At 43.1% G+C, this 24,491-nt stretch overlaps 1 protein-coding gene across 25 annotated transcripts in view; it reads left to right on the forward strand.

Moving 5' to 3' along the window:
* Positions 1–24,491, forward strand: part of TCF4 (transcription factor 4) — a 240,179-nt gene that overhangs the window by 125,191 nt on the left and 90,497 nt on the right. For 12 of the 25 annotated variants that reach the window (XM_055698366.1, XM_055698367.1, XM_055698364.1 and 9 more), the window contains 3 exons: positions 17,739–17,798; positions 19,942–20,071; positions 20,526–20,575. The exons of 3 other annotated variants lie outside the window; for them this stretch is intronic. In XM_055698366.1, the coding sequence (XP_055554341.1) occupies positions 17,739–17,798; positions 19,942–20,071; positions 20,526–20,575 (240 nt within the window). The remainder of the gene's footprint in view (positions 1–17,738; positions 17,799–19,941; positions 20,072–20,525; positions 20,576–24,491) is intronic. 10 more of the 25 variants (XM_055698371.1, XM_055698372.1, XM_055698368.1 and 7 more) reach the window with 2 other exon arrangements.

Raw genomic sequence — 24,491 nt, forward strand, 5'->3', positions numbered from 1 at the left:
AGCCTTCCCTCTGGAAGCAGTGGCGTGGGTTTCCAAGAGGCTTGTGATCAAGGGCACCAGCAGGCTGCCACAGCAAGTGAATATGCCCGTTATGGCTGAGGTTTCTAGGAACTCGTTTAAAAGTTCACGCAGACCCAACTGGGGTTCATCCTTCTTGTAGCTGCTAGTGTTTTCCTGTATTCTCTCCCATTGAATCTGATTCCAACTATTTGTTGGACATTGCAGTCTGTTTATGGACGCAACACGATCTTTCCTGACGTCCCTCCACCTGCGTGGTCGTGGATCCTCTCTCCATTACCTCCCATCTTCTCTTATGCTCCTGATAGGTGAGAGGCACCTTTGGCACACGATGGGGCCTGTGGCCCCCTCTCCGTTCAGCTTCTCTTCACTGTTCCAATGTGCTTTCTCAGAAGGTTTTCATATTAGATGCATGGGGCGGGGGGGAGTGGTATTCTCTCTGTGTCATAGCTTGCTCTGAGGGGAGAAGTCGTTGGCTCTTTCTCCTTGAGCGGTGGCCACATAGCCGACACGCTTCCCGCTTCCCTCCTGTCCCATCCCTTTCTGTCTCCTGCCTACAATAGCAGCCTGAACCTTTCCCATGGAGGAAGGCAGGGAAGGCCTTGGATTTTATTTTCTGAGTGTTTGTGGCTCAGTGAGCGTGGCGGAGGGAGGATACAGCATACCTTTGACAGAGATTTTGTACAGAAGGAACAGAAGTATTGCTGGAAAACTTTAAAACCAGTGTAATGGAAACGAAAGACACCATCAGCTTCTGCAGCAAGTGCGTGTGGATTAGCTCAGCCCAGCTGCCTGTGCCCGCCTGCCTGGGAGCCCAGTAGGGCTGTAAATCCTTGCAGAATGCTGTTGTTCTCATGCTGAGAAAGGAATGGACAGAAATAGCTATTGCCCATTTTCTTTTTCCTCCCAAGAAGTGCTGGGACTTCCTTTTTCTGCTGTGAATTACTGAATTGTTGCAACATCTCTAATTAAATAAAGAGGAATCCAGCAAAGACAGAAGGGGGGGAAACCAAAGCAGGATGGATTATCTTTTTATCTGATACATACTTTTAAATGTACATCCTTCTTCAGTGCTTGATTCAGCATGAGATTGAGACTAATGCACATTCTGAAATCAGGCTTCTGATTTAAGCTGCTAATATTACAAAAATAACTGGTAACATTGCAGAAGGGCTTCCCGCATCTCAGGGACCTCACCCATGAACGCACGAGTGCTTCCCCGTGCATTTAAATGCTCTTGAATTCTATCGACAACAGGTTCTTGACTGTCTTGTAGACCACTTTGGGGGTTTGCTTTCTTTTTTCCTTTTTTATGGCCTGCCCACCTTTTCATAGTAAACAATAAAAAAGACGGTATTGTGACTGCGAGCAGGGAAGGTGCAAACTGAGGTGGTGTGTGTGTGCCTGTGCACGGAGCTGCTGCGCTCTGAGCTGCTTCTAATTTGTACTTTGTTCATGAACGTCAGGGCAAAGAATCTTTCCATTTTATTGGTATTGTATACAATAAGTTATTAAATTTCATCTCTGTAATACACCTGCAGTAAAATAACAAAACATTACTGCACTTAAGGAACATGTGTGTGTGTTGCAATGTTCCACCCCTCCCTTCCAAACAGCTGCTTACGGATTTCAAGATCCATTGTATATATTCCCTAGAGCCCACCTCTAATAATCGAGACACATCTGCCATTGCAGTGTTATAGGCATATGTAGTTTTATTGAAAACTATACCTGTATATAAAAAAATTAAATAACTCCTACCTCAATTAAATTGGCAAGCTACCTTTTCTGAAGATCATATTACAGACCTCTGGAGACACAGCGAGTTCATTTTATTCTTCTCTTACAAATTACTTAGTATTTTTTTGCTTAGTCAAATAACTAGGTTTCCTCACATTTTGATGGCAAGATTCCTTTACCTATAATAATTTCTCCTCCGTTCTCCCTCTCCATAAAAAACACACAAAAGCTGTACTAAAGTGATAAAAGATACCTAACCTACCAAGGAATTTAGGTTCCTACAAAGTCTGTTGCTTATCCATTTTTTGCAATTAGATGTGCGGTGTCAGTGCCCTTAACAAAAGCTCCAGTGTTTTGTTTATTTGCTTTTAAGTATTTGAACACTGACTACCTGACTGGGCAGTATGTACTTACTGGCCACAGCTGTGTGGGGATGTGAGGTGCTCTGTAGAAAACATGGAACAAAATAGAATTATGCTGTATTGCAGCTTTTGGCTAAAGTAGATGCAAAGAGAAAGAGCTCCTTGCCCTTGGATCCAAAATCCCTCCTGGGTGGTGACAGCTGTACTAACCTCTTTGTAGGTGTACCCTTGCCTGTGGGGTCAGGAGATGGAATAGGCAAACTCTGAATCTGGCTTTCTCTGACTTTGTCAGTGCACGTTCCTGCCCCAGGGACAAACAATCAATGTGACTGGATAAAATTCTGGCTGCCATGAGGTTGGTGGCAGAAGTCCCATTGAGTTCAGTGGGGCTGGGAAGCAAAATATCGCCCCGTAACTTCTGTGGTCATTTGCAGTTGGTGAAGATTCACCTCTGTTGCTGTTTCTGCTTGAGCATCTTGCTTTGGGAGGGGAAATCATTGCTGCTGCTCCAGAAATTAGTTGTAGCGCCCATAAACTATCCTCCTGTGATCGTGGGCACATTGTGGACTAATGTTTTTGATGTTACAGCACTAAAATAATGACATAAGAGATAAAATTTCCATGTTAATCAAATGTATTAAAGGAACAGACTTAAGTTCAGATGTCTGAATGGCTCATTTAGCGGAATTCCTCATGCATCCAGAAAGACACGGTTTCATTGTCCATATCATAATTGAAGAAATGCTAAAACCCAACACTGCAATTTAGTGGTAAAAGGAGTGCTTTTCTCTTAGCCCTTTGGATCAAATGTTAAGCTTAGGGCTACTTTGTTGGAAGTGAGCATTCCAAGGGCACCTTTCTGGAGCTTATAACCTGGCAACAGAATAACACTGCGATTTGTAATGTGCAATAATAGGTTTATGTTGTGGTTGAGTGCTAATAGGAGCTTGGTTTGCCTTCGCAGTTGCTGCACTCTGACTTTCTCTGATGTCGTGAATGTGATAAAAAGGGGAATGATGCTTGCCTGCTTGTACCGTGGCAGGCTGTGGGCTCACTATGTGCACGTGACTAGTTCAGGTCTGGTCAGTTTTTGGTGGAAGACCTCCAGCAAAAAGGCAGACTGTGCTTTTACTAATTTTGGCAAATTTGGGGGACTCAGAATTGACTATTGAGTGCTACAGCATAGAAGGGTGATAGCTGGGGATGCTGTCCTTGGCATATAAGGTATGGTTTGGCAGGTTTTGCTAATAAAAATGCATAAACCCTAAAAAGCAAAAAATTGATCCAGCGGAATAATAGCTGCAACCATTTTTGTTGCATACTTGGTGCAAAGAGTGGCGTTTATCAACCATTCATTGCTTTCTCCAAAAATGAGTCTCCTAGATAGCTATGTGTCCACATCTTGGTGGTGAACTACTTTTTCCTTTCCCTGGCTCCATTAATAAGCCATGTTCTTTCTGGATCACCCATGTAATGAGCCTTCTAGGCCCATTAGATAATCCAGCTCAGTTTAGCTGCAAGGTAGTGACAGTTTAAGCAAGTTCAGAAGACGAAAGATCACTTTTTGGACTACCAGGAATTCTTATCAGTGTGATGATTGTGAGGATGAGGCTATAGTCTCACTAAAGACGCTATAGCTTTAGAGCTTTACTCTCAGAGTTGGTGAGGTGGGCAGCTTCGGAGATCACTTCACCCACCCCACCCCCCCCGCTCCAGCAGGAGCAGCTAAAACAGGCTGCCCAGGACCACGTCCTGGTGGGGTTTGAGTAGCTCCAAGGGTGGAGACTCTACAACCTCTTTTGGGCAACCTCTTCCAGTGTTTGACCATCCTCACAGTAATGAAGTGTTTTCTTGTGTGTTTAAGTGGGATTTCCATATTCCAGGCTATGCTGGTTGCCTCTGTTAGCAAGTGGTTTGGGTCACTGACTTCCAGAGGGTCCAGTAAGCCTCCAGCTTTCATTGGCAATTCTGTGCAAACACGGAGGGAGAAGGAGAAGCTTATGTGCATGCCGTGTGTATGCAAACGTACGCATCATGTTTAGATATTACAAAGGATTGTGATAGAGACAAGACAGTGCTAAGAAATGGATTTGGGGGGGAAGCTTCAGCAGGCTGGTATTGACCTAATTTCTGACACCTCCCCAACAAAGCAGTCGTGTCTTGTAGGAGCAGTTGCCTTCTGTTCCCCTCCCACCGTTTCAGCGGTGGAGTTACCCTTTCACAGGAGTAACTTCTGCCTTCCATAGCTTCTTGCCAGTTGCAACTCCAGTCCAACACACCTGGCTGGTGTGTTGCTATCGGTGGTGGGCATGCTGCTTTGTCTCTGAATGGAGCTTGTCTCAGTCCTGCCCAGTCTGTGACTGGGGTCTCAGCATCGCTTGGTGCACACAGAAATAAAGAGGTTATTTTAAATACTTTTTTCTTCAGGTGACCATCATGTTTCTGAACGCGATGGTTGCCCACAGTTGCCACAAACCCACGTGGCTGCTTTTGAAGCATTTGCTGTACGCTGTCGCATTGCTCATTTCCAACAGACCATTTCCAATAGCCTTTTTACTGCCCAGAAGTTACTCCGTTCTCCCACCACCCCCTTCTGACATGTGGTTACCTGCTGCTTTGCAGGGGAATGAATAGCATCTTTAATCACACTTAATTACCATGTGACTGCAGACAGGAACTTCACATACAGAATAGCTCAAGATGGAGAAGCGGGATCCTTTACAAACACAGATAGATACAGAACACTAATTATTGAAATAATCACTATTTTCAAAACACACGCTGCACATAAAATTTAGTCAGGATCTATACTTTCCAAGATAGCTGTTAATTCATTTCTACAAGTCATAAAATTGCTTTTGTTTTGCAAACTTGCAACTATCTCTTGCAGTATTTCTAGTTGCAGTTTAAACAATCTGTAAGTTGTCCAGATCGGGGTTGCAAAATCTAGTCCATCTCTTTTTTCACACTTTGCACAGGCTTATAATTATATTTCAGGTCATTCAAATACAGAAATAAATAGTTCAATGCATGGATACACTGAGAAATCAGTGTTTTAACAAACAAGTGCCGTGCTTTTAAACAGAAGTTCGTTCTTGCTGCATTGCCTGTGGAGTTTCTTTCCCTGTTTTACTGCATACTCTCTGGGAAGGTCTAGATAAACACAAGCCCATGGTCTGTACATTTTTAAGAGCTTTCCTATTCCAGTAAACTCTGATTTTCACAGAAAGCTCTTAACTTCCTTCTTCTTAATAGCTAGAGAAAGAAAGAAGTGTCTTTACATCCCACTTGGAAGACTGGGCTTGAGTGTGGCAGGGTTGCTGCCTCAGTGCCTGGTGCCAGCCTCCGCCGTTGGTCCAGCCTGGCATCAGCACTGACCTTAGCGGTATTTTTGCTTTGGAAGAAGGTGCTCTAGCCGTGCTACTATTGTTGTGTGATTTATTCCTTTGCTTCTTGGCTTAAAAAAAGGAGCAGTTACTTTTGACAAGTAGAGATTTCAGGGGATGTGTGAGGATATGAACCCTACCAGCTATTTACGTTTGGAGTAATTAAAAACAATGACTAAGTTCTGCTATCAGCCTGCCTAAAAAAAGAAAAACCCCTGGCACCTCAAACAGAAAAGCAACATCAAATAGCTGTAGAGTTGTCATGGGCCATTCCCTATTTCTTCTGTAATCCTTTGTCTTCGCCCATCTGAGGATGCTTTTCCAGCTTGTTTTAGTTCAGTGTTAGAATACTTTGGTAGGGCAGGAAAGCGCCGTGTGTACCCGGTGCCTCAGGATTTGGGTCCCTCGGGGCCACCTGCATTGTGTATGGCCCTGAAGTGCCTTCCCAGTTACCCGAAGGGCCCCCCAAGCGTGGCATAGCTGCTCCTGGAGGCAGGGGGCAGGACAGAGCCTGGGGGGTCTGGGCTGGAGGTGGCTGGTAGTGCCCAGCAGCTCTGGCTGGGGTGATGTGGGCACGCGCCATGGCTCCCCTGTGGTGAGTGACTGCTGGAGCTGGGTTAGCTGAATCATCCCCCTGCAATCCTCCGCTCGGGAGCAGAAACCCACGTTTGCAGTGCGGCAGGGCCCAAGTTAAGACTCCACATCTGTAGACTGGGGGCCATCGACCAATGACCGAGCAATGCTGTGCGGTGGGTCTTTCTCGCTTCCCCTTTCCTGGTTGGCTTGATTGTCATTGTTCCCCTTTCACAGCTTTTTTCCCTGTAACCAACTGGTGTTTTGCTGCAGGCTGTGGCTGGTGTTGCCATTGTTCTGGTTAGAGGGTGAGGGCTCTGTGTTGGGGGCTGGATGTGGCCCTCGCAGGTGGAGGGGCAGGGTCTGAGCCCTTTCATGCCTGCCCCTCAAGCCTGTATTTCATTTGGCTGCAGCCTGGGCTTCCCCCGTGCAGCCATCCTGCTCCATCTTGTGTTCTCAGCCTTATTGAGCTTGGGAGCAGCATTTTTAAAGCACTTCCCCACACACACACACCCTTCCTCTGGCTTTGAAAAGTGCCGAACACATTGTTGGTGCTTAACAAATAATAAATAATAATAACACAGGAGCAAGGTATTTCTTTATGCCTTTGCAGCAGATGAGGTGAATGTCTGCCAGGCATTCAAGTCTTGCTGCAGTATGTTTAGCAACAATGGAGAAGTTAATATTTTTATTTTGTTTGGAAGTTAATGACAGAATATAGCCATCTGTCTGTGTGTTTATAGGTCTGTCTTTTTTTTTTTTTTTTTAACTATTTTCTTCCTTTGGAAGTGGATCCTGGTTGACTGTCAGGAAAAAACATTTTTTCTTAAATACTAAAGATACAGGCTATACTACAGCTAGAATTATGGATATTTCCCACATCCTTGTCTTTCAAAAGTGTCTGGGGAAAAATGCTTATAAATCCTAATAAAAACCAACTGTATCACTGAAATACAACTCACTTGGGTATTTCTCTGTCTCTCTTTTTTACATACACTGTAATATACAGTGTTACCTTTACATTGCGTAACAAGGTGCTGTGACAAATCTGATTTTTGGAGAGTTATTTTTATTAGTTTATGTAATGCAAAAAATGGCAATTAACTGCCCAGCATACTGTAGCCATCTACAGAGAAAATCAGCAAGAATCTGCCCGTTGTTTTATGGCACCTTTACTGTCACGTCTTCCCCTGCTATGGGAGGAGTGATGGGCTGCTGCAGCTTGCCGACACAGCCTTTCATCTGTCTCTTGCCAACCAGAAGATACAAAATAGGTTGTTTCCACAGTTCAAAAATCCTGCTTGCCTTTCTGGTCCTGGAAAAGAAAATGTTAAGAATCTCAGACGAAGGTTTTGTAAGGTCATCTTGCATCATCAAGAAGAGTAGCTCATGCCTTACCCTCTGCCTATGTCTTGTTGGAGACAGAGCTCCTCTGCCTTTTTCTAATGCCCGTGCAGTGACTGTCATCCAAAACACTACTCAGGAGTTGCATCCTGGTTCACTGCTCCCCTTTTTTTAAGTCTTGAGCATGGAAGGATGACAATTTTCCATGAATCCTTACTATTTTCTTTTTAATATGTATTTCTAGTTTAAATCAATCATTTTTAGAAGTTTTATTCCACGATGACCAGGCTTGGACAGGCTGTGTGAAATGATTGATTCCTAGCTCAGCTTTGGAAGACCTGTGAGAAGCTACATTTGCAGTTAGTGCAAGTCACCACTCTGCTCTTCTGGCAGCATCAGCAGAGTTCTGTCGCAGCTGTATCCTTCTTCATCCCCAGGCAGGAGATACTGGAGTCACATTGGGAATTTCTACTGCTTGTCATATTTTATGGGCACATGGCACATCCTCATATCGTAACGAGAGATCTGATGTGATCACACACGTGTAGAACAGCACAGAGAGTTTTGGAATTGCAAATGTATAATCGGAAGATCCCTTTGGCTGTGTACTTTTAAGTAGCCCAGCAAGGATGAATAAGGCTTCTTCCTCATGTACTCTTGCTGCTGTGGCTGGGTAGGAGAACAGTGATGCTGTGCCAGTATCATTTAGTTTTCCAGTTACTAGAATCTTCTTCTGAAGTTACCTGATTTTACAAATTTTGCTGTGTAACTTTTGTCTCTTTTTTTTTTTCCGCTTCATTTCTTTATTGATGCAAGAGTTGCTGCACCTATTTCCGTGGGATGTTAAATCAAATCCAGAACAAAGCAGTACCTCTGAAACTTTGCTGTCCTCTGTGCTTCTGTTCAGTGGCATTTCTTTGCTGTAGAGTAATCCAGCATGGTGGCTTTGATTTTTTTTTTTTTTATTAATTATTTATTTCAGATAAATTAATTACAAATTTTATGACAACTCTCATCCCTGGCATTGGTCTGCAGTGGTGGTACCAGCCCTGTGGAGCAGAGCTGCAGACTAGCTCTTTTCTGCATCTTTGTGACTATGTAAGCGTTGCTGTATCTTGTATTAGTGCCACAAGTGCAAGGCACTATGTAAAGGAGAAGAGAAGACGCAGGGGGAAAGCATGTCCCTGTGCAGTCCCATACTGGCTTATTTAACTCAGCACCAACCCGCACGAGCACTTGCTTTGACACGCTGGCTCGTGCGGCTGTATCACAGAGCCGGAGCAACACTTCTCTCTGCAGCGTAGGCAAGGTAAAATGTTGCTGCCTGGTAGTATAGATCCTCCTCCCCTCTGCCGTGCACAAAGGAGGGAGGAAAATCTGCTCTATTTTGTGTAATAGAGACGATGTGAACTGATGAAAATTGTACTGTAAGGGTGAAGTGTTGCTGTCTGTATTTCTTCATAGAATCATTTTGGTTGGAAAAGATCTTTCAGATCACCAAGTGCAGCCACTAACCCACCACTGCCAAGCCCACCACTAACCCATGGTCCCGAGCACCACATCTACATGTCTTTTAAATCCCCCCAGGGCTGGTGACTCCAACATCCCCCTGGGCAGCCTGTGCCAGGCCTTGGCCACCCTTTCCGTGACAGGATTTTTCCTAACACCCAAAATAGACCTCCCCTGGCACAACTGGGAGCCATTTCCTCTGGTCCTGTTGCTCGTTACTTTGGAGAATATCATTACTGTATTTACAGTGCATCTACCTGTAGTAAGAAATCCCAGGTGAGCGCAGGAAAGTGCTGCGTTAATCCAGGGTGTGCAGGCACGGGCAGACATTGGAAGGGCACTGCCTACTAAGGAGACAATCCCAAAGAAAGGGACAGACCAGAAATGTGAAGGTGTTGAGCACAGGCAATGCCTGGTGCAGGTTACAGGGCCTCGGGGGCCCTCCCTGCCACGGTGGCCAGCTCCCGGCACACGCCGCAGCAACATGGATGTGACCGGGGTGTTTTGTGTTTTGTTTTTTCCTCAAATCCCTGCAGTCTTCATTTTCACTTGAAAGCGCTGGTTTTCCCTCCGCAGTGCTGACCTAGCTGGGAGGCAGTTTGCGGGCTGGGGTGGCACGCTGTGCTCTGCCTCACTGAAATACCAGCTTGTTATATTTTGACCTGTGTCAGCACAAAAAGGTGCTTTTTTTTGCCCTTCCAGTTTCTCATAGCAGCTGAATTTGCCAATTCTGTTCTTGTTGTAGGGTGACTAATTTTTTGTCTTGTCTTAAGCGCAAGGTGACCTAAACTTGCAGACTTTCCTTGAAACAAATATGCCTTTGCACTTTATTGAGCCTCAGCTATATGCTGTGTTAGCATATAGCAGTTTCCCGTGTACTTTAGCTGTGTGGGAAAAGATTGCGAGTAGCAGAGGGAAATTTAAAATAGAGGAAAAAAGAAAGTTCCTATTTTAAATACCACGAGTGTCACTAGTTGGTTTAAGGCGTATTTACATAACATGGTTCTGTAAAAAATAAATGTGACTTTATAACACTGAAAACATAAGGGTCCTGTAACATGAAACACGTTTTTGATACTCAAACTGCTTGTGTAAATAATTAATAGCCCTTTCCCAAGAAGTGATGGCAACGTACACCAGTGCCGTATCTTTACATCATGTGTAGCTAACCGTTCACTGAGGTCCCGTGAAGCTCGTGGCTGATCTTCTGGAAAGAACCTGAGTTTTTCAGTTGTTGCCTGATTCGAGTGGGAATACACCCATCCTTTCTCCAGCTGGGGAGGGCTCTTCCCTGCCACGGGGAGTCGGGAGGGCTGTGGACGGTGGGTCGGGGCTGGGCACCTGCTGGGGCTTTGCCAGGTTGCAGCACACTGCTGCCTTGGGCGCCCAAGCGTGATTTATTTCCAGTTCATGTGTACCGTTAGCTTCGAGTCACACTTATTCCCTCAGCTTCCTTTGCAACGAGTGACTGAGGTTTCACTTCTCTATTCCTTACCCCGGAACGGCGCATGCTCTTTCGCCTAGATGTGTGAGCTTTAACTAATTAATCACAGAATTGGAGAGTGGTTTGGGTTGGAACGGACCAATTAAGCATCCTTTCCAAACCTGTGTGGCGCAGTTCCAAGCCAGCCGTCAGCCTTGTATGATGCTAGATCATCTGAGGACGTGCAAATGGCTTTTACACTGAGAATAATTTATTTTTTTTCCCTGCAAAATCTTGCTTCACCATCAAAAAGGGGGAGGCCATTGTTTATCTTTCAGGCTGATGAATAGTAAGAAGCTTAAAAAAACATCCTCTGAGGCACCTAAAGCATTTTGCATGGGTTTTGTTATTCTTTTGGACAGGAAGTTTCTTTGGTCTCTTGGATGTTTTTATGGTAACTTTTCTTTGGTTAAAAATATTACTAACAAAACTTCAGAGAAGTGCTGTTTCCCATGCATTTGAACTTCTGTAAGCCTTTCCTGTGTTCTCATATTCAAAGGGAAAACAATAATTATATCATTAAAAACGGGAATTCAGCCACCAAACACCTTTTTAAGACTGAGATATGTCAGGTAATTTTACCCTGTCTGAGACAACTTGAGCCAGGATTTTTGTTGTAAGCTGTTTGTAGTCAAACGCTTACACAGGGAAGAGTGATGAAATCGACTTCTTAGGTTAACGGGTCTTTTTTTAGGCTTTGTCATAATTTGCCAGAGAGGAACATTTTAAAGCAAGTAGTGGTAGGACATCCTTACTGAATCATATTGAAGTGCTTACTTGAACTGAAGAAAAGCAGAGCTTAACGAAGCAGTTCTTGCCAGCAAGTCTTCAGTATTTTTCTCAGGGAATAACAGTGCAAAAATGTCATTCTCTGCACAACATTCATTTTGACATGTCTTCAATCCTCACTGCCTCCTGTCCATCTCCCCCTCCATAAGTGACCACAAAGCTGGTACCTACCAGATGGTATAGGATTGGAGATGTTGGAAAAAGTGGGCACTTCGAGATGTTCTAAACTTCAGTGTTGCATGGAAATACAGGTATCTGTGTACTGGGAGGAAAAACAAGGGCACCAGGACATGTTTCATAACGTAGTGAGCAGTTCCTATGTATATATACACATACATGTATGTACTGGGTTTATCTGATTATTATTCAACCCTATGTAAGTTTTGACAGTGTCCTTTTTTTACCGTACATGAATCTTCTGCTGTTGTACACTTTTTCATACCTGAAGCAGCTTACCATGTGTGTTCAGCTTGGATTTTTGAGTGGAATAGATACAGAGGGATTTTTTGATAAATGTGGAAGATGCTGTAGACGAGCCGAGCTCTGACAATGTGGCAAGCCTCTTTTCCCGCAGCACTGTAAAAATACTGCAGACAATGCTTCACTATATTCAGCCATCCCCGAAAATCCAGCTGCTGTCTGTGGGCCAAATTCTTTCCTCATTAACACCCAGGAGGCCCCTGGTGACTTCAGGGGGTTTATCCTGGGCTAAACTGAGGGCTGTTTAATTCCAGACCAAATCTTCTCTCCTGTAAAATGTCTCTACTGATTGTGCCTCAGATAACGTTCCCGCTAAGCCGTACTGGCTCCGTGGTTTTGTACAAACGGAGTAACTGCGGTTGCTCTAAGCTCGCTTCGTTTTCTTGATTGCAAAGAGTTTTAAACATTATCGCATGGTACGATGGTATGCAAAGGCATGTGAGCACTGTCAAGGGCCAAGGCACTGGATTTTCCCTGCGCTTGCCTGCAGGCAGACCATCCTGGGGTGAGCTTCCCAGCACCGGGCTCTTGCACAGCACCCTGGATTTGGCCTCCCCGGCTCCTTTCTGGCAAAGCGCTGTTACAGAGCGGGGGGCCCAGAGCAATCACAGGTTATTTCCTCAGGCAGAGCGGGGCTGTAGGTGCTCTAGTCGGTGTTTAATCCAGCCGGGGCCCGGGGCTGTGCTGGGAGCAGGTTGCAGCGGCTGGAGCAGCCCCAGCGCAGGGATAATCCTCGCTGGGAGCCACGCGGAGCGGCTCCAGCCGCTGCAAGCACCAGAGTGGGTACCGCATTGCGCCTCGGCTGTCTGCAACATCAGGATGTTGCAAAAACGACTAAAACCCCAACCTAACTCTTTTTATGGGCACACTTAGCAGCACGGGAGAACTTCCTAGCCGTAACATGCTGAGTTTTGACCCAAGTGCCTTTCATTGCTCGGTCTCATCTCGCCCAGCCACCTTCAGCAAACACCAGCCCTTCTGGGCAGTAAGAAACCCAGCAGCTTTGTTAGTTTTTTATGGGTTTTTCGAGGCCCTTTGAGGGTGAACACGATGGCACATTCCCCATCCCACCCCCCTTCCCCAGCCACCACCAAGACTGTCCCATTTTAGTGCTTCTTACTCACTGGGACATATTTATATGAGTATTACCTGTATTTAAGCATGTGTTTTTAAACACTGTAATCATCTGGCTAAATTTCAGCGGGTAAGTGAAAACTATATTCTGAAAGATTAATAATAAAGCAGAGAGAATGTCCTTATCGCTGCCTCCGAGCGAGCACAAAGGAGCCGGTTGGTGCTTTGCTGGGGAGGAGGTGGCAGCAGTGCTGGGCTGGCCCAGCGGGTGGGTTATGGGACACCCCGTATCCTCTGTGTGTGTGTGTATGCATCCCTACGTATACGCTACACATCAAATATAAGCATATAGAATGCCATGTTTCACTGATCCTTGCAGCACTAGGATTTTTTCCATGTGAACTGTAGTGAAAGAGGTTATTTCCAGCTCCAAGGATTCAAGCATAAACTGTACCGCAGAAAACCATAAATTGAGCAAATGCTGTATTTTTGCAAAACTCCTTAGTGGAGGAGAAAGTCCCTTCTTCCCTGTGAAATTTTTCTGCCTTTTACTTGTTCAGTTGGGGTACATTTTATCCATTTTTCTCCTGTACTATAGGGAATGAAATATTTTCATATACTAAATCTTTAGAAAAACAGCAAAGACTGTGCAGTTGATGGTGAGATCGTTCACTGTAAATGTGAAAGATGGGGATCGTTAATGCAAACAAGTAACTAACCTTTAGTGATAATCAAGCAGCAGTATAATAATCTGAGTCATCATGCCTAATGGTGAATGAAGGGATGGGAAGAAGCAAGCAAACGCGACAAGTAAACGCGGGAAAAATTAGGTAAGAAGTTACAAATTATTTTCTCCTGCATACCAGAAATAGGTGACGAGAACAAGCACAGGAACAAACAAAATCCTCCCTGGCCAGAGGGGGTTGAACCTCAGCCACGTTTAAGAGCGCATGCCCACGAAACGGTGCCGAAACCAGAAAACAAACTTCAAAAATTGCTGTTGTTTTGCTGATATTACAGTCGGTGCTCAAAAAGCACAACTGGGAAAAATGACTCCAGAAAGGTATAAACTTAAAGAGCAATTTTAAATTATGCAGACGAAGAGCTAGTGAAAAAAATAATAAAAACCCCAACCTAGAGAACTAATACTGATGACATTAATGCACAAGGGTTGGTTGAACATGAAAAATTATTTGATAATACCTGCAAGCATTTTTTAATGGAAAAGGTCAAAGTCAAAAGAAAACTGCTGAACACTGTGCACAGCTATCTGAAGGTGTTGCCCTACAAGGCAGAAGAAATGAAACAAAAAGGTTATTTGCTACCAGATAGAGAAAATAAAATAAACATATTAAAATTTCTCTCACTTCATACATAGGAGTGTTCTTGAAAAAAAAAATCTCTGTGAAAAATTAAATCTCTGTGAGAGAAGATCCTTTGTTCTCTAAAAGTCAAAATTTTTCTGCAAATACTTTTAAGAATTATGAGTGGTTGAGTAAAAAAGGAAAACAGTACCTTAGCTTGAAAACACACTCTGAAACCCAGGGAAATTGTTTCTCTGTGTTTGCCATCAATGGGTTGCAATTTACACTTGGCATTAGAGAGAAATACTGGACGTAAATGACACAGAAGATTTTACAGAGAGCTGCCAAATTTCTAAAAGCCAAAGAAGGGAGTATTTGTAGGAATTGGACAGATTATGAACAGATGCCCTGATAGTCACATGATAAGTCGAAATTTAGTTTCATAATTTGATTAAAAACAGAGGATTGAAATCACAGAAGGAAATAACAAAGAAATGATTCAGATGTGTATGCGGCATGACTTAGTTAACTTAAGTGAAAATTCATAAACTGAGGATAGATCATGTAAGAGCAGCTGAAATCTGGATGATGAGATATAATCCTGTATCCTGTGATTTTACTCAAGGAGAGGAAAACAGGACAGTTGCAGTTAAGATATTTGTTGGGTTTATTCTGTGGGGTTTTGTTGTGGGTTTTTTTTTTTTTTTAACTCTGAACAAAATTACCTCCTATTCATCTGTTTCCGCATAAATTAGATGTGATTTCAACAAATTCAGGTTGCTTTGTTTGCAAATTTGCAAGGGAATAGATGTCGGAAAGTCAAACAGAGATGGGTTTTGAGGGTTAGGAGAAGAGCACGTATTTGACAGGAGGATGAGGAGGATGTCAGGCACTACCAAGCATGGGCAAGCCTAACGCTTTATGTCCAGCATTGCAAATCACTGCGTTGGGTGCACGCACAGCACGCGGGAAGTTTGTAGTGATGAGGAAGGTCACAGTACACTTTCCTTTCTGCTCTTTTTCGGGGAAAACCCCATGGAATTGGACAGAAGGCACCTGATGGGTGGTAGCCCAGCAGAGCAGGTGCTGTGGGGCTGAGTGCACATGCGGGCGCTGAGTGGTGGCCGGGGGCCCCCTGGACCACTGCTTCCCTGACCTCCTTGCCCAGCCCACGGAGACGTCAGTGCCAGAGCAGAGGGAACAATGCAGAGAAGCGTGCTCACAGGGAGAGCCAGAGAGGCCTAAATACGAGCAATGCAAGCAAACAAGCTTTGATCTTTAAAAGTGTAAAGAATTTTAATTTAAGAAACAGAGCAATATTGTGAAAAATAGCAGGACTCTGGTTTTTCTAGATAAAAGTGCCTGTATTCTCGTTGTACACGTGAATTGGTACTGTGAAAAGGACTTGTTTTTAAAATTATAACTTTTGGGCAAGCTGAAGTCACGTAAGAAATGTAAACGTGGCCGTGTTCCCAGTGGCTCCCAGGTCTACCCCGGAGCATGTGGAGGCAGGACCAGGCTGGCCGGGAGCTTCACTGGCTGGAGGGTGAGCACTGAGGGTGCAATGCTGCCCAGCTGGCTACACCCGCAGACGCTGGGAATGGTGAGGGTCTCAGCCTTCATCCATGCTCCTCATCCTCTCTCCCACTGAGGGGGAGAAGCCTCAGTGTTGTGGCAGGTGGGAGAAAGCTGGAGGACTCAGGGATGCGGCAGCATGCAATGCGGCGGTTTGCCTCCAATCCTGCCCGTGCAATGCTTCTCCGAGGCTTTCAGCGAGGGGAACATATGTCCCGCTGTCGCCATACATCACGCAGGTTGGGAGCAGCGCGCAGGGCTGCAGCTGGGCGTGCAGCAACGCTCCAATATGAGCGCGACCCACAAATGGCTGGCAATCGTTCAGAAAAGGAGTTTAATCTGTTTTCATCTAAGCCCATTTTTCACTTGCCTGCAACATCCCTGTGATGATATGTTTGATACTGGATTGCAGCATAACATTAAGATGTCAAAAAAAGAAAAGAAAAAATCCAGGTCGTCAGGAAAAAATAAAAATAAAAAAACGCCATTTCTGAGGTATTTTTCCCTGATCAGTGATTTCAGAGCCTTTCGGATTACCGGCTTCAAGGCCATTTTCCTTTAATCTGAATTAACATTCTATTAGTAAAATGCAGCACTCTGTCATACTCTAATCTCACCTGTTTCTGTAACAAAGGAAAAACAAAATAGCTTTATGTAAATTTATTCCCTATCTATTGGGTCTGAAACAAATATTTAAGTGAAATTCAAGTGATTTTCATTTGGAAAGGAAAATTTCAGGTCTGCAATAGGAACAACATTTGTTTTTTTCCGGGGGGGGTAATATCATATCCATATGGATATTACTTTGTCATAGTATGTGTGTATTTTCTCCCTAACCAGCTTCAATTCTTTGTCTAGTTATTCAGATTTTGGAGACAGGATTCACTAGTCGGTGACTTGTTTTACAAATTGCTAGAAAGAAGACAGAATTGTGTGTAACGACGAGAAAAGCAAAAACATGGCTATTGATGACAAATACAGCTGTGTGGCTCAATGGGAAAATGGATTTTCTATGCTGCTTTTTTTTTTTTTTTTGTCCCCCCTTCTGTGATTGTTTTTAGCTCCAACTCTTAACATTCAACTGGCAAATTTGATATATTACTAGCTTGTTTTATTACGAAACAAATAAACTACAAACTGCATGGGTCTGGGAGTACAGTAGATGCTATAATGCCAGAATACGCATTCTATATAGGATTTATAGAGATGAGCTCAAAGATCTGCAACATCTTGCATGGTGCCTGCTGTCTTGCTCGCACCCAAAGCCAGCCCACTGCCCGCCGACAGCGTGGACACCCCTTAAACCTCCAGCTAAAGGCTGGAGAGGAGTTTGATAAATGTCACACTTGGCTTTTAAGCTCATCGTTTCTTACTGGTAAATATTAACTTGGATGCCTAATAATTCATCGCGTTTCTAAGATCCAATTTGGAGCAAAGGCGAGCTCCGAAGGCTGTGTAATCGATGGTATTGTGGTTTGTAAACGTTTTATCTCTCTCTTTGTTGCAGGCCATTAGCAGTGTGACATGTAGGCTGAACAGTAATAAATGCCCATTGTTCCTTTTACAAGCATCTCAAAATAAGTACATATATATTTTTACCTTAGTTTTCCTTCCTGTAGTGCTCGGTGAGGCCCCTGCAAGCAGAAACCCACCTCTTTTTTACCTTGTAAGACTGTCTCTGTCCCATGGCAGACAAAGGAGGGAGCTTTTCTCTGGGTTGGGTTATTTGTTTGTGAGTTGGTGGTGGGGTTTTTTTTTCCTTTAAGAGAGCAAAGAACTGAGTCTGTGACAGTTGCAGTGAACATTTGTTAAGATGTGTTTTTTCTTAAAAAAAATGAATCTTTGTGGTCAAGAAAGCTGTTTATGACCTAGCACGGCTTCCCAGGGCAACAAGGCTGTGGGATGGGATGCGGAGCGTGGTCCAGGCTCCATCCAGCAGGTACCCGTTAGGTCAAGAGGAGTGAGCAGCCCTTAGAAAGTGCAACTAGTGGCAAAGAGCAGCGTTGGGTGGCTCGCAACACAAAAGGCGCACAGCCTTTAGGACTGGTGCATGTGTTTCCTTCTAATATAATAATACAAGTTTGGGATTTTTTTCCTGTAGAAACCTCTGCATCTTTTTATAGAGAAAAATGTTTGGATGAAAAAACAAAAACAACATAGGGTATGTGTATGTTTTATGCTCCTAAAGTGAATCTTGTTTAAAATAGTTTGCAAATGCTGTCTTATATACGTTTTGTTTTGTTTTGTTTTGAAGTCAAATGAAATGTAGTAGGCTGGGTATAGGAATTTATACAGCTGATGGCTCTAAGTCTTTCAGACTACCCGACATATGGATAAACCATGCACAGATTTAGCAGGTCTGTCTTTATGTTAAAACGTATACGTGATAAAAATATATGACTGAAGAGAATTTCTGTGGTTAGCGCTGTTTCATTCTGAAATGCTCTAAGACATTCAATAAAATTACGTTTCTTTTCAGAGGATATTCGCATTGAATCGATAACCCTTTTTTTCCGAGAGTTTTTGCATATATTTCTCTGCCATTATGCAACAGACTCGCAACCATTTTTGCCCGTGCAGGTGTTGTTTATTAAAAGGAGCATAGTCATTGCAGGTGTATATTAGGCATTAGCTGAACGTAAAGATATTGGGAAAAAAGTGCCTTCTGACTGGCATTTTTCTATTTTTACGCCTGGGAGAGGTCTGTAAAGGCAGATGCTGGGCTGCACACCAGGAAAGGGTTTCGGCCCCAGTCGGTCAGAGCCCGTGTGTCCATCCCTCGTCAGCGATTCTTCTTTAGCCTCTCTGGGAAAAAAAGAGGAATATACTTTTCCAGAATCAAAAGTTATCTTGAAATGTTTTTAGAAGTATAGTCAATGAGTAAGGATGTTTTAATTTCTGATTTTCCAGCTCATGGGTCATATTTGACCAACTGCTTTCAGCAGAAGACATGCCACTTTGTTGAGCTATTTAGGAATCAAAAAGACTGTCTTAATTTAAAACAAGGAGCCTTTGTTTTAGTTGGTGACTGCCTTGTGAAATTTTTCAGTTCTCAGCGGGTTAACCAGGGAACAGGGGCAGAGTCATAATTGGCCTATTTAGAGTATTTTGCATGTGAATAGTGTGTTAGTGAAGCATTACTAAGTCTGTTGTGAGTGACATGGTGATTAGAATTTAGATTAGGGAAAACACATTCTGTACTTTATCAAGTACAGTAATTAGTTCAGTCAGTAAAAGTTGATTACAAGTAACGATAAAGTTAGATTTTTGGTACTTAATTTTAAAATTTCTTTATTAAATGGTAAATTTGTTCTTAATATAAATGGTAGCATCTACACCTGTTTTATTGCGTATCAGAATAATTAAAAGAACAATGTGTTCAATGCAGAGTATAATCAGGGGATTTATATATTATGGGTAAGTTTCAACGTAGTTTATAGCAAATAGAACATTACTCAGGAAATCGTTCTCTTCTGTCATAGTCTTTTACAGATTTATAATTTTTCTTATACCGGGGGTCAGATCACGTTTTCTGCTGTTTCATGGAAACCCTAGTCCTTTTGTAGCTGGGAAAATGTTGTGTTTACTGGGATGTATCTTGTTAGTTAATGGTACAGGCAGAAAATGGATATATTGAAAGTCCATTGCTGCTGCTACTGCTGCTGCTATACAATAGCATTAATTGTTTGCGGTTTCTGAGGTGCTTTTTTTTATGATGGCATTGCAAAAAATATTAAAAATGCATAATTTTATTTTCACATTTTAATCACATATCATGTACAGCCTGCTGTGCAGATTTTTATATTGCAAAACCTGATGTATTTATTTCACAGATAGGAATTTTTCCTTGCACGGGGATAGACAATGAAGCTGTTTCATGCACACTGAGCCAACTGCTCTATCAACAGCAGGATTATTTTAAAGTTTTATTATTGTGAAATCTGTGCACTTAACTATCTTGTTTGCAGCAAAGAAACTAAATTATCTTCAAATATATATAACAGAGCTCCAAAAGTTTTTAAAACATTGATTGCATTTGAATAAATAGGCAATAAGTCTCCTTTAAATGTAAATAATCATATTTTAAATTAATTACTTTGTGATTTCCCAGTAAAGGGAAAGATTGTCAACTGGAAATTTTTGTAATGTCTCCTTTAAAGATTTGGCAGGTTCTTGTTTCCGTGTTTCAGTTGCTTATGAAGATTTCTTTACTGTGTTATTTTTAGGAATGAGAAATAGCTAATGATGAGGAAAGTCGGATTTAACATGCATGCGCACACACGTATATATTTTTAATCTTTTAGCAAAGTCTCCTTGGAGGTGACATGGATATTGGCAACCCAGGAGCGCTTTCCCCCACTAAGCCTGGCTCCCAGTACTATCAGTATTCTAGCAATAACCCCCGGCGGAGGCCTCTCCACAGCACCTCTATGGGTGAGTGATTTTGTGTTCAACCTTTTTTATTTTTTTCCATTTCAACAAATAATCGGAATTCAGTCCTGTTTAGCAATACTTTGAAATAAATACAATAAGTGGCAGAGCGTACTCCACCGGGACTCTCGGAGGGGTTTATTTAACGTTGGCTGATTGCTCCTCTCTGTCCTTTGTCGAGCGTGCAAGGAGCCTTAAAAAAAATCGCTTTTTTTAAAGCACGTCAGTGTAAAGTGAAAACAAAGGCCTTAACACTCGAGATCAGAATATGAACAATTTTCCAGCATTTTACTGCTGGACTTAAGAGCAGTGGCATCCACTCGGTGTTACCATAACTGCTGCACGCCCGGCGTCAGGCGGCGGGCAGGGCAATTAGTAGCTGGGGCTGTAGAAAATTTCAGGGGAAAGAAAAAAAAAAGCGCCTGTCTTATGAAGACACCGTTTTGTCTTTTTTCAGAAGTACAAACAAAGAAAGTTCGAAAAGTTCCTCCAGGTTTGCCATCTTCAGTAAGTACCGCTCGTCTGCTCGCTGGCTTGTGATGGGGTGGCTTTGTTCGGTTGTGGGCAGAGAGAAACAAACCCGCTGCCGGGCTCCTGGGGCACTTGGCGCTGAGGGCTGAGGCCAAGGTAAGGAGAGTTAAAAAAAAATAATCTCGTCACTTGTCCCAGCTTGGAAGGGATTAATTGCACGATGGGGATGAGTGTCGGCTGCTCGTGTGGATTTTCAGCGATGGACGCTGAAGAGCTGGCGCGGGTGCGGGCAGCGTGTACCTGTGCAGGGCGAGCATCCCTGGCACGTGCCGGTTAGCTGTTTTGTCGGGCTGCTGCTGATTTATGGATTTGCATGTTCAAAGAGCTGTGTGGAGAGGATTTCTGAGAAATGTCCAGGGGTCTCAGCCCGGGATGCGGGGTGAACATTTTCATTTTCACACAAGGTCTCTGAGCTATGGTACCTGCAGCAGGAGCTGGCTGGGGGTGAGCCCAGGTGTCAACCGCCGGGATCCAGCTGCTGCCAGAGGCATTGTGGGTTGCTCGAGCAGTAACAACAGAGCTGGTAATTACCCAGGGCTTTCCATGATATTTTAAAGAATATCCCAGATACCTTTTTGTAAGGAGGGTTATGGGTGCCATCCAGCTACACCGGGCACGGTTTTCAGTGTTTGTGGTGAAATCTTTGCACCATGCAGTCAGAAGTTGGGGTTTCTCTTTGGTTCGGTGAAGTCCTTTGTTTCATGACCCAAATCATTCTATTAGTTTGCATTTTATCATCACTGTGGAAAATCTGTTTGGTTGTTTTGGTTTTTGTTTTTTGGTGTTTTTTTTCCCTGAATAAGCTGTACCAAGGTGCATTACATCTTTTGAGAGCATTTACTTTTAAATCCATTAAAATCTATAGAAAATAGCAGTTTTAAAAGAAGTGATATGACATTTCAGTAACTACAGTATAAAGGGTAGGATGGCTAAAGAGCACATTTTATTCCAGTATTTTTATTCTAATTTTTTTCTCTGCCATTACTTTAAAAATACGTATTTTTGTATCAATATCTGCAAACAGAAAACAAACCACTCAAGAGGGGAGAGCTTCCATTTCATACCTGACAACTCTATTTGTTTTATCTCTAAATCTGGTTATTAGGAGGAGCTGAATGGCAATCAGTCTTGCAGAATATATAACAAATTGGCATGTTAATCTCAGATGGGTTTTATGTTTTTACCATAAATCCATGTAAATTTTCTTTTCCAAAATCAGCATACTTTTAAAGCTTCAGTGATTGTCGTGACTGTGCTAAACAGTAGTTTCATTACTGGTCACTTTATAAATAATAACATTTTAACCTGAAAAAGAAACATATGAACATACTAATTTAATCGCACGGATTATTGTAATCTTTATAACGTTAAACAAATACAAACATAAATCTTTTCTGAAAGTTGTTGAGAAATGGAAATTCTCAAATGCAAGTTTCCAGTAAAGTAAAAAATACTATATATTTTTTTTTTTAATTAAAAGTAAGTTCCCACACGTGTATTTTAAATTTATTTCACTGTGTGTTTTTTGGTTTTGGTTTTTATTGGACTCCTTTACAGCAATAGCTAATATCCTCCCCAAAGGTTTTTACAAGTACTCTTACGCTTGAAGTTAGAGGTGGATTTAATTTAGATGAAACTTTAGCTTTCAATAGTTTTGCTGACGACTTCACATGCTGTATCCCTCCCAGCTCCCTATGTGATGGGGGTCCTAGGGAGGGGAGCAGGGCTGTGGGAGCGCAAAGCCCCTCTGTGCCACAGAGCCCCCGTGCTGCGATGCACCGCGCCAAAGGATGCTGCGCCTGTTCCGCATGCTCCTGGCACCAGCCGCTGCCGCGCTTGCTTGCGGTAGCTCGGGAATTCTGCTGGCTTGCTGTTGAGTCATTTGCAGGCAAGAAAAAAGACAAGCCAACCCCAAAGCTGCGGGTTTTTTTTTGTGGTTTAAAACATTGCTCTGTAGACCGGTGATCATCTCAGGACACTTACAGAGATATTTTCGCATCTGAGTTCGAAAAGATCCTTTCAGTAAAATGGTACCTGCTATCTGCCCTTGCTGCGTGGGGAAGGGTGCCGACGTTTCTGTTGGAAATGTCAACCTGCAGGGATTTATAACTGCTGCAAAAGTTTTTTTAGGGATTACTTCTTGCTTCAAAAGAATGAAAGGCAATTTATGTTTGTCGCAGATTAGTCTCAAATGTGTGCTTCCTTTAATTTTTTGTGAATACAGTTGTTGTACAGAATGGAAGTACTTCTACAGCTCAATACTCTCAGCTATTTTAACGGTATTTTTATTTCTAAGCGAAATTCTCATGGAGTAGAATATGCACTTTAAATACTTCTGATTATTTTAATGAGCTGTACAATTTATTAGAAAATAAAATATAAAAAAATATTCCTGAATATTTTGATCACCCATAGCTCTGTAAAGTAAATTAAAATGAAAGTCCAGTAATGTGAATAAGATGGTTCTGGAGGGTGATACAGCCTTTTTTAAGCAAACATACAGATAGGTGTTTGGGTCTTGTTGTCTTCATGTATCATGAATCATACATTGCACTTGAAACGATGATGCTTTAGAAAAAGCACCTGTGTGTCTCAAACAGAAAAAATGTCTTACAAAAGGTCAGATTATATTTAGGTTATAGATAGTGTCACGCTGAACTGCCAGGATTTATGATGCTGGATGAAGTAGATGCATTTATAAATTGAATAACTAGCTTATAATATACTTAGTTGATAGGGTGGAAATATTGCTGTATTTCTCTTAAAATATGTATATTAACTTGTTCTCAATGTGATTTATGGAGTGGATATGGAGATTAATGCAGCAGCATTTGTGAAAGCAGTTATTGTTGATTAATTCATAAGTAGTCATAAAAATTTCAATGATAAATGGTAATAAATATGTTGTATCAGCTCCCCTTTATTATAAGAAATGGCTACGAGTTTGGAAAACAAAGTAAATTAAACTATGGAAACAGTCTGAGTTTAAAAAATAATGAAGATTTGAACTAAATTTGGTGTTGGGAAGGTAAAACCCCTCAAGTGTGCTCTGGGTGTGGGGGATGCATCCCATGGTCCTGCCCATTCTTGGACCCCTGTGGCTGGTCTCAGCCACAGCTCATCACAGCAGTTATGAACTGGTGACAGATCTGGAGCTGAGCTGGAACCGAAGTGCTGAGCTCCAAAAGCTCGGTCTGAACGGAGACGTGGGTCGGGATGTGCCTGTCCCCCCCAGCCCATTCCCCATGTGCCGTGGTGGCTGCCCAACCGACTGCGGCGGGGGCTTGCGCAGGTCTTGGATAGTGCATGGCGAGATTGGCTTTGTCCAGCGTGTCCGTGGCATCCTGTGTGGAGCTTCTCCCATCTCTGGCATTTCAGGACTTCACTGATTTCAGGTGTTGTAACCTGAATGTGCCTGTACAGCCCAGTGTGATCTGCCATCTCAGGTGGTGGGGCAGGGGGCTGGGTACCCTGGCTCTGCCCACTCCCCAGGCACACATGGCCTCACCGTGTCCTGGGCTCCTGTCCGCGATATAATGCAGCCTAACATACTTCCATGGACTTACAGACTCTATGTAGTCTTTTGGGGCAAGGGGTTGTACTGGGACCGTTTTGTACTGGAGTTTTCTGCCTTCGGTCGAAGGCCTGGAGAGCTCTGCTCCCACTGGAGCAGTGCCAGGAAGGCCAGGCTATATTGGATTGAGCCAGCTGAGGATGCAATACAGGCACGACAATATTAGGAAAAATGAGATTTTTCTGTTTGCTTGTTGAGTAGCCACGTGCCTTTACTGAACTCTGTCATGGTAATGCTTGGTACCCAGGCTGGCGCAGGCGGTGGGCACCGCAGAAATAGCTCTCCTACCCACAGACGAGGTTTGACCTGGGCATTTAT

This window comes from Falco cherrug, chromosome Z, assembly GCF_023634085.1.
Source record: "Falco cherrug isolate bFalChe1 chromosome Z, bFalChe1.pri, whole genome shotgun sequence".
Classification (NCBI taxonomy): Eukaryota; Metazoa; Chordata; class Aves; order Falconiformes; family Falconidae; genus Falco; species Falco cherrug.